This window comes from Garra rufa, chromosome 9 (assembly GCF_049309525.1).
Source record: "Garra rufa chromosome 9, GarRuf1.0, whole genome shotgun sequence".
Classification (NCBI taxonomy): Eukaryota; Metazoa; Chordata; class Actinopteri; order Cypriniformes; family Cyprinidae; genus Garra; species Garra rufa.
The window spans coordinates 29,606,779-29,616,804 of record NC_133369.1 but is presented as its reverse complement, the minus strand read 5'-3'; the positions used below and the strand labels follow the sequence as shown (position 1 = coordinate 29,616,804).

General features: G+C 37.7%; 1 protein-coding gene across 3 annotated transcripts; it reads right to left on the bottom strand.

The window, feature by feature from the left end:
• Positions 1–808: 808 nt before the first annotated feature.
• Positions 809–9,995, bottom strand: znf576.2 (zinc finger protein 576, tandem duplicate 2). 3 transcript variants are annotated; one of them, XM_073847111.1, is made up of 5 exons: positions 9,882–9,995; positions 8,926–9,101; positions 8,503–8,618; positions 6,646–6,789; positions 809–2,458 (listed from the first exon to the last, which is right to left on the bottom strand). In XM_073847111.1, exons 2-5 carry the CDS (start codon positions 9,068–9,070, stop codon positions 1,679–1,681), a joined length of 1,185 nt encoding a protein of 394 aa, XP_073703212.1. In that variant the 5' UTR covers positions 9,071–9,101; positions 9,882–9,995; the 3' UTR covers positions 809–1,678. The 3 variants fall into 3 exon arrangements, with proteins under 3 accessions (XP_073703212.1, XP_073703213.1, XP_073703214.1); XM_073847112.1 differs by having other exon boundaries at positions 8,926–9,098; positions 9,882–9,979; XM_073847113.1 differs by lacking the exon at positions 9,882–9,995 and adding an exon at positions 9,366–9,521.
• Positions 9,996–10,026: the final 31 nt, after the last annotated feature.

Sequence of the window (10,026 nt, the reverse complement as noted above, 5' to 3'; positions counted from 1 at the left end):
TGTCCGGTGGAACATTGCGCTAAAAACCTAAAAGATTCGGGGCTTTTGACAAAACATTCGGGGCTTAAGCCCAATTAGCCACCCCCCCGCTCCGCCCCTGATGAACACACTGGTTTGTAGTGCAAACCATTTTTTTTTTACCGTTTACTGCACATTGCTATTCTTCTGATAGTTATGAACTGGAGTCTCCCGCATAGGCTTACTTCTGCATTGAAGAATAAGGTGAATACCATGTGTTTTACCTGTAGTAAAATGTCCGCTGCAGAAAGAGGCCTTTTCTCGCAGTCCTCTTTTAGTAGAATGCAAGAATAATTAATCTCATAATTCAGTAATTCATCCAAACTTGTAGGTATTATTTTTCCTTATTCTTCCGTTGTAAATGTATAAGTTTATATGGTAACTAAAATTAGTTTTGCCCACAGGAAGATGCCAGCCTTTCAGGTGTCATAGAAAATTGTATCCAGCTTGCTCAATGCCTGTCTTTGAATGAACTATCCTGAAATCATGTTCTAGTTGATCAAACAAGCTTTCCTTAACCACTTCTCTACTCTTAAGTATGTTGAGCTTGCTAACTAACCTAAGGCTAACTGGAAACGTAATGAAAGAAAAGGTTTAGCTTGATCATCGCACTTTTAGCTATATCCAGTTTTCCCAATCTTCATGAAAAATCAACAGATACAGATATTGTTCAACTTGTGTAAAAGATGTTCAAGATGGTTTTTGTAAGAGCAGATACAGTGTGCAAAATGATTGTGTGAATATAATTAAAAATGCTTCACAATTAGGCAGAAATGTTATTACCCCAAAATAATGTATGGCAAAAAGGCTTTAATCTGTGATAGTTAGAGGAGTCACACTTGCCTGAAGTCTTCCATTTAAAAACGTCAAGGATTTTAAAAACTAAGTAAAATATCTCACATCCAATCTCATTAATTCGTCATTGAAGAAATTCTTTACAGATGCACCATAAATTAGAATACAGAAAAAAATCAGAAAACGTTTAAAACATTTTCAATGAATTATTCAGACATTTACTTCACTCAGAGAGAACTGTCTTAGTTGTGGGTAACATTTAAGTTCAAGTCAAATGTCAAGTCATACCTGTAAAAAAAATGGAAACATTTGAAATAAAATTTAGCCAGATCTGAGCAGAAAACAATCATTTAGTAAATCTTTCCATTCACCATTGTACACACTTCTAAAAATAATGCAAAAACAATAACACAATTATAGTCATAGAAAAGACTTTAAAATTTTCCAAAAAAGAAAGAAAACAACAATGTGAAGCCTTAGACAATATAATAAGGCTTTTCCGTGGGTTTCTCTTGATGGTTTTAGTTACAACATGGTTACCCTACAAATGAGAACTCAGTCATGGTACGAATCCTTTGTTACTTGCCATGCCAAAGCTATGTACAGATGTCAAGATACAATGAGGCGCCCAAACACGATTACCATTCGTTAACCGTGAACTCACTACCCTTTGGGTTTCCAGTTTTCAAATGACATGTTCACATAGTGTTGATCTCGAGGGTTACACAGCTGACGGATCCCCTGCTATGTTACAACTTAAAATCTAGAGTGAACCCTGTCCCCACCTACAATTCTACACACAAAATTTTTAAAAATTGAATTTGTCTTCCGTTAACAAACACCCTCGAAATTTTCCCAAACTGAATTATCTCTTGCCAACTGGCTTCTCTTCTTTTCCATGGCTCTGTTGATGAGCCTTCAGGTTACTTTCTCTGCCAAAGCTTTTCCCGCATGTAGGGCAAGTGTGCCGGCCGGCACTATGTGCCCTTGCTGTGTGGGCCTCCAGCTGCTCGGGTCGATTAAAACTCTCCTCACATTCTCCACAAGGGTGAGGCTTGCGCTGCGTGTGCTTCTCTTTCTTATGTGCTCGAAGCTGCGTCAGGCTGGGGAAAGTGAGGTCACATTCTGTGCAAGGGATCTGCAGAGCTGGCTGAAGAACGGCTTTCTTGTCATCATTTTCTGCTTTGTCATCTTCCTGGGTAGATTTGGCTGGGCGTCCTCGCCTTCCTGGCGTCTTCACTTCAGCTGTGGCTGGTTTTGCAGAAGCGTCTTCTGAATGGTTGGTTTCCTCAGGCCCCTCTGCCTCATCCTCCTCCTTTTTTATCTTGGCTTTCGTTTCACCAGCTGCTGCGGGCTCAGTTTTTGGAGGTCTCCCTCGACGTTTGCCAGCGGCGCTGCCGTTGCAGTGCCGGTCACCTGCATGGTTCTCTTGATGTTGCAGGAGCTCTGCTTCTTCTTCAAATCCCTTACCGCATTTACCACATCGGTAGGTCTTGGAGGAATCCTCCCCATCCTCTCCATCCATGGGCACAGGGTGTTGGGTCAAACGATGGTTACGCAAAAGTCCAGGGCTTCGAAACGTCTCGTTGCATTCTTTGCAAACAAACTGACGTTCAGGACATACTTGCCGCCGATGTGTTGTTAACTTGTGGAAAGAAAGTGGCACATGTTGAAATATTAAACATAGGCTTATATTTACAATCAAGGAATGTGTAGAGAACAAAGCTGGCCATGCTCTCAAACACTATGATAACAATGACATAACATTTTTAGTAACTGTAGATTGAGATTGCCTACAGTGGAGATCAAAATTAGAGTATCCTAACAGGAGTAGAAGGGCAGTTTTTACACATATTTAATCATTTAATCGTATTCTACAGCACAGTATAAAAATTTAAATTACATATTTTAAAAAAAGAACTGATTTGATTTCTCAAATATTGCTTCTTTACAGTGACACTCTAATTCATTAAAGAAGCTCAAAGGCTGGTCGTCCAGGTAGGACAAATGCACAAAAAGGCAGAATAATGCAGAGACTCTCAATGGGCAATTGGTTCAACACTGTGTAACCTACTGTGCGTTAATAACCACACGAAGTCGGTCACCATTAACAAAAAGGGGTTGTTATTATTAAAAGGAAGAAGCAACAAAAACGATTAGGAGGATGATTCCTCCCGCATATACAGTTCTGTGCAGTGCAAGGGAAATTCCCCGAAACCCAGGCCTTAAAGGGACAGACACCCAGACCGTTACAACCAGGGTTCGAAATTAACACCCGCCAACCCGCCAAATGCGGGTTAAAAATCATTTCGGCGGGTATTGATGAAAACTTACCAGCCAGTTTGGCCGGTGATGCTTGAGCCAATCATGCAAATCATGTCAGAGACACTCTGGGTCGTTTGTCCCCTGGACAAACCATTATTGTTCTGTGCGAGTGCCGCATGCTGTAATATGAGCAGTCATTATTCCGTTGTCTCCCGGGTGCTGATAGCGCTCGTGTGCAGGTGATACCTGAACTGCACAAATCTGGATTTAAACTAAACTCATTTAAGCTTTGCCAGTTTCAACATTTAAGAGCCATAAGACGCAAACCCGCGCGCGCAGTGAGAAGATCTGTGTGTGCGCTCATCCGAAGCCTGAAAACTCGCGCCTCAGAACGCGCGCAAATATTACTCCCGCAGAAATGTTATTTCGTCCTGCTCCCGCCCGCGACATTTATGTTTTGCCCCACTCCCGCCCGCAAAAACCTGCATAAAAGTAACCTATACCCCCGCGGGAAAACAGGTCTCTACTTCATCTCTTGGCTGCATGAAACAAACCCTAGATCGCGCTAATGTAAAGGTACGATCAGAGTAATTGTACTAACGAACTTGCGCGTAATGTATGAGACTCTTGTGTATCGGAGTCTAGGCACGCATAAGTCCGCTATTGATTCACAAACTATTCATGCTTTCGGGGCTCTGATCCATAGTACTTTTGCGTGAAATTTTAAAGTATTTTCGTAGTTGTCAAAATGATTGTCCTGTGAGTGTTTTATAATGAATGCTTAAATGCTTAAAAAATACTCTGAAGTTGTAAAGAATCTCTGAATTAAAGAATTCATGAGATTTAAATCTGTATATATGTTAAAAAGTTAGAACTGAGCAGAGGGTTTTCTTTTAAATTCAAAAGTATAGTTTTAATTTAAAGTTTGTTTGTTTGAGGTTTTTTATAACATGCATTAGAAGAATAAAAAGGCAAAACAAATGTTTTGGTTAATAAAAAAGGTTTAAAAATAAACACCTTTAGAGGAAATGTCAGGCATAGGGGGGCCTTTGTATAATTGACCCGAGAAGGAGGTGGGCCCCGGCATAGTTTCTGTACCTAAAAACTAATGTTAGACCTACTTAAAAAAACCCCTGAAAAATCAGTTTATTTTATTGCATTATTACTCTATTGTATTTATTTGTGCTGTTGCTTCTAGTTAGATAGATTATTCGTATTTCTTTACTTTTATTTATTTTTTCCCTAAACATAGCAAATGTACTGAAACGTACCGAAACCGTGACTCTAAAACCATGATACAAACCGAACCGTGAGTAGGTTGAACCGTTGCACCCCTAATTTTCACCACGTAAAAATTTGTCTAATGGAAATTCTGATTGGCTGGTAATTTCAGAAAGTTACCAGCCACTTTGGCTGGTGATCAAAAAAGTTAATTTCGAACCCTGGTTACAACTGCAGCCGGAATTGTTTGCAAGTTCAGTGCTGATGAACAGGGTAAGGATCTGTCTCGGCAACACCGAGACATGTTTAGTATACGTAAAAATGTTGTATTATTTCAGCATATCGTCCAGATGGATCTGGAGTTTTGAAAGCCTGAAACTATTTTTTGAAACCAGGTCACGATAAATCTGAAAACAGCACCCTTGCATTTTCGTGTACAGCCAATCCGTATGTTTTGTGAAATTACGATTTCATCACTCCACGGCTCGACCTTAATCAGACACCACTACGTCACGCAACGGCAACAACAACATGAACAAACAAAGAACAACTGTATTTGTATTAACTAACATTCCATGTTCATCTTTTTGTTACGTTGGGTTTGTATACAACGTGCAAGGTTTATGGGCATGCTTCAAGTCTTCTTCTCTGTATTTAGTGTATCTCTGTGACAGAATTACAGTGCCATGTACTGGTCTGGCATGTATACTACAGTGGTTTCAGGTGTACGCAGATATTTCTTGAAACTACGCCACGTTTAATTTTTTTTTAGAACAAGGAAAAAAAAAATTGAATAGGGAAAGCTCTTGCTTCGTGTGGACTAGGGTTGGGCGATGTCAACCAATTTGGCATCGTACAATGTCTAACGTGAAACATCACAATGGACGATGGCATCGTCCGCGGGGGGTGGGATGGTTGTTGTTAAATAATTAATTCATAACGAATTAATTAATTGTAGCCTCCCGTTTCGACCAGTGCTTAATTTGAGCCGGATTTTTAAAGATCCGGCATTAACAAGAGCATTAGATCGTGACAGTGCGTGCGTGCATACGAGACAGAGCAAGCGCGGGTTTATGTAGATGTATTTGGAGGATGTGTGTTGGTCCTTAACATATTTTCGACCAGTCAGCTTTAAGTTCAAAATCGCTCTCATTGATTGCTTAACCACTCTCTCCAAATGCATTTAATGAGCAGCGGAATCTTTAGAGAGAAAGTGTAATATCAGAAATAATAACAAATCAAGCGAAATATTATTATGTATTAACATTGTAAACACTATAAACATAGCTATAAGTGAGTTACCCTGACTCCAAAACGAATCATCTAAATGTAACGGTATTCTGAACAGAACAGGAATGAAACAAAATATATAAAGTTAAGAATCCAAAACAAAGCGAAACTAAAATAGCAGGCGTTGGGCTCACGTACCTCTGTAATTCGGCACAAACCCAAGTGTTTCCATATTCCCAATGCATTTGAATGATAAACTGTTATTTATAATGTATAAGCTTTGTATTGTACGTTTGTATTTTGATGGAAAAAAATATATATATTCTCGTTTTTTGTTCCAAGCTCGGTTCGTTATGGTAAAATCATGAAAAAGGCATATTTGGTGTAGTTTATTTAATCTAATTTAATTAAAATTATTTTGAATTTTTTCTGCTGTTTTTGTATGCCTCATTTATTAATGTAAACAAACTAGTTCATGTAATTCGTTTGGAGTTCACTGTAATTTATATTGTGATCGCTAACAACTTCCTTGTTATTATTTCCTCATAATAATAATAATAAAATAAGTAAAGATGCGGAAATTGAAAGCATGCATTTCATCTGGCTATATAGTGTGATTCAGTGTGTTTTTCGTGAGCGGGTTGCTGCAGCGGCGGGGCGGAGTATGGCTCAGCATCGTGATGTCTATCGGCCATCGGCCCAACCCTAGTGTGGACGGACCCTAACAGAAGTCAGACTGAAAGCCCACTTTGCAGTGACCAAACCTCTTATCAACAGAGAGAAACAAAATGTTAAGCTCAGCTTTGCTGCGGAACATGTTGTTTTCCAAACCTTTCGTGCTACAGTGATTACATCTTTTTTGTTGAAATTCTCTGATTAATTTGTTTATCATGTTAATCGAATAGTAGTATGCCCACAGCTAATATTCCTTCAAATTTTGTAGATAAACAATATTTCAGAGAAAAATCAAGTATTTATAGATTGTTTTGATCTCCACTGTAATTTTGGTAATCAAATAAAAATGTTCTCAGTTAATTAGATAAGACACTTAATACTCTGTAGATGTTTTTCTAATCAAGCATTTTCTGTTAAAATTAAATTTAAAACTCCTCTCACCTCTGAGAATGTGCGGAAACATTCTTTGCAATGTGCACATTTGAAGGGCTTGTCCTCCTTGTTGTGGGTCGACTGATGTTGTGTCAGTTCCTCAGAGGAGGGGAAGGTTCGATCGCACACATAGCATGTGAACAGAGTATCGCACTGTTGATGCAAAGACAACAGGTTTGTGAATATACAATGAAACCAAAATAATTTCAAACAGTGTTTTTGAATTCATCACTCAAAGGTTTTTAAAACCTTTAATTAAAAATATATTTTCAGCACAATGTTTTTTATTTAAGCTTAGTTTTTAATTAGAATTAGACTTATATTTATTGATGTATTGCATTACTTTTTCAAGAGTTATATGGTGGCATAACTCATGTGTACATTATTATCAGCATCGGTATTATCATAGATTATCATATCAAACAACACTCTTTAAGAGTTAAAAATAAAAGCGGAAGCACAACGCAAATAGCTCCTTCCTCTGAAAAAGCATCTCTTCCACCTTGTGCCACATTCACAGCTTTCAGTTTGCTAAGTCTGTCAAATAAAGCTGACACCACTAAAGGTGACACAAATAATATAAGGCATTTCCTTCACTTAAAAATGATTAACAGAGCATACAAAAGTATTTTTCAGTCATAAATAAATCAACAAAATAACATTAGCAATAACAAATGCAATCAAGTGTAAGAGAGTGAAGCCAGTGGTGTTTATCAGATTCAGTGAGAATAAGATTTACATTGTTTAAACAAACGGATTCTCTCTGCTTTCCTATTTTATTAGTCATTTGAATTGGGTTAAAGGAGTGCTTTACAAAAAAAAGATACATCCACTCATCTGATATCTGCACACTTCTGTGAAAGTCAGTGGTGTTAGAAGAAGGCTTTAACATCAGACACAAAGCAACACGTCACTCAATTACGAGAACTGATACTATAAAACTAAACTAAGAAATCAATCTGGAGTTTGAAGCAGATGGTAAATATTTGATTAAAGGAGTAGTTCACTTCCAGTGCAAAAATTTACAGATAATGTACTCACCCCCTTGTCATCCAAGACGGTCATGTCTTTCTTTTTTCAGTCGTAAAGAAGTTGTTTTTTTAAGGAAAACATTTCAGGATTTATCTCCATATAATAGATATCTATGGAATCTGAACTTCCAAAATGCAGTTTAAATGCAGCTTAAAGGGCTCTAAATGATCCAAGCCAAAGAATGAAAGGTCTTATCTAGCGAAACGATCAGCTATTTTCTAAAAAAAATAAAAATTTAGATACTTTTTAACCACAAATGCTCATCTTGGTCTATCTCTGCCTGAACTGTGTGTATTCCTGTTTATGACAGTTAGGGTATGTCGAAGAACACCTAATTTTCTCCTCCAACTTCAAAATCATCCTACATCGCTGCAGAAGTACCGACCCAGTGTTTACAAAGTGAACATGCAAAGAAGGTCAAACGTCCTTTACAAAAAAAGGTAAAACAGCGATTTAGGGTGAGCATTTCATAAGTTCAAATTTAGGGGCACCATAGATATCCATTACATGGAGAGAAATCCTGAAATGTTTTCCTCAAAAAACAATTTCTTTACAACTGAAGAAAAAAAAAGACATGAACATCTTAGATGACAAGGGGTGAGTACAATACCTGTAAATTTTTGTTCTGGAAGTGAACTACTCCTTTAAGTATAACACTGAATAGATTACATTTATTAATTTTTGATGTTTTATCCAAAGATGCTTACAAATAAGGAATACAAAAAGTGAAAGCGAAAATCTTAAGGAGACAATAACATGAGAAACGCTAGTGAATCCCAAATAATCAAGGGATACATGCTAATATGGTGCAATGAAAGTAACACTTCAACTAACCTGTTGAAGCTGCTGTTTATACTCTTCCCGATGACTCTTCTTCATATGCCTTTCCTTAGCTTTTGAGTTGCAGAAAGTAATAAAACATTGGAAACACTGCAGGCTTTCATGCTGGTCTATATGCAGAGAAAGAGAAGAGGGGAGACAATACTAATCACAAGTTTATAATAAAACTACATACCTAGTGTAACATCAAGATATAAAACAGGCTAACAGCAGAGTATTTTAAAGTATAACAAATAAAGAAAGGATCTTACTCCCCAAGACTATTAATTAAAATGATTAATTTTTCCATCCCAGCTTAAAAAAAATGCAAAAACTGACACATCACTAGCTTTATGCAACAGGTGCCCATACATTTAAACCTGGAGGTCTATCCATATCCATTCCAGTACTAAATCGATGATTTTTCTTCATACTCACAGGATTGAATGACAGGAGGAGGTACATGTTGCTGAATGGAGGTGGTGTAGGTATCCTCTGTCTTCTCAGAAGGCAGTTCAGCAGGGGCAGCAACCTCTCCTCCGCCCATTACTATCTCCTCTATATTCAGTATGTTAGAGTCCATTATAAGAGTTCAAGAATTCAATATACGCCTGCTGTAAATGAGATGACAGAATCTAGGTAACGTTATACAAACATATACGTTATAAACATAATAGAGTGTGCAAGTATCACAAAACCCGTCACCCATTTAAAAAGCGCCACTCAAATCATTAATTAACGCAAGGGATGCAACTAAACCCTTTTCTACACGAGTTTCCAGAAGTTTTCACACTGCTGAATAAGAAAAGTCACCTGAGCCATTAAAACACACCACAGAGCCGACGATCTTAAAGTAAGGTTAACATACATTTACCTACCTTTGTTTCACACACTAATAACTTAACATCACGGAAGACTAAAATATTTGTACATACTATAAAAATATGGTTTCGTTTTAAAAACAAAGTTAGGAGACAAAACGTTTCCAATCGCGCGTTTTAGAGCCGCCTACCGTTTGTTCGCATTAACTAAGCTACATGCTAACCGGCTAACGAGGCCTACAGGGCCTTAAGCGTCTGCAAACCAAACCAATGCTATGTAGCTAGCTGACTAGCTCATGTCTTAATGGACTGAAATTAGCCCCACTATCAATGCATAGAAGTCGTTGTAAAATAAATAAATAAAAAACGTTTGAACGAAGTTACGTGTTTATTTATTTGTTATCAAGCTGCTATCTCATTAGCCATTTGCTAAATTCGAGGTTAAACTTGGTGCAGACTAACAACCAAGTTCGCTATCCAAAACCTCTTCAAACAAAGCCCAAAAAGAGGGAAACACTTATATTTTAAATTAATCCGATTTTAGTCTTAAAAATAACTTAGCCGAATTCTTACCTGAAAGAGAATATCCTATTTGTCTGGAGGGAAAAGGCATAAACCAGAAATTCACATGAAAATAAAGGGGGCGCAAACGTGTAGTCAGTGACCCGCTGTTAAGACTGAAAAAACCTGCATCACGTGCCAAGACGTCCGCTGTACT

Excerpts from the sequence above, each read along its gene's own strand:
- znf576.2 (XM_073847111.1), bottom strand. The coding sequence starts at position 9,070 with ATGGACTCTAACATACTGAATATAGAGGAGATAGTAATGGGCGGAGGA. Across the intron at positions 6,790-8,502 it reads ATAAACAGCAGCTTCAACAG|TGCGATACTCTGTTCACATG; the intron begins GTTAGTTGAAGT and ends TTGCATCAACAG. Across the intron at positions 2,459-6,645 it reads GTTTCCGCACATTCTCAGAG|TTAACAACACATCGGCGGCA; the intron begins GTGAGAGGAGTT and ends TCTTTCCACAAG.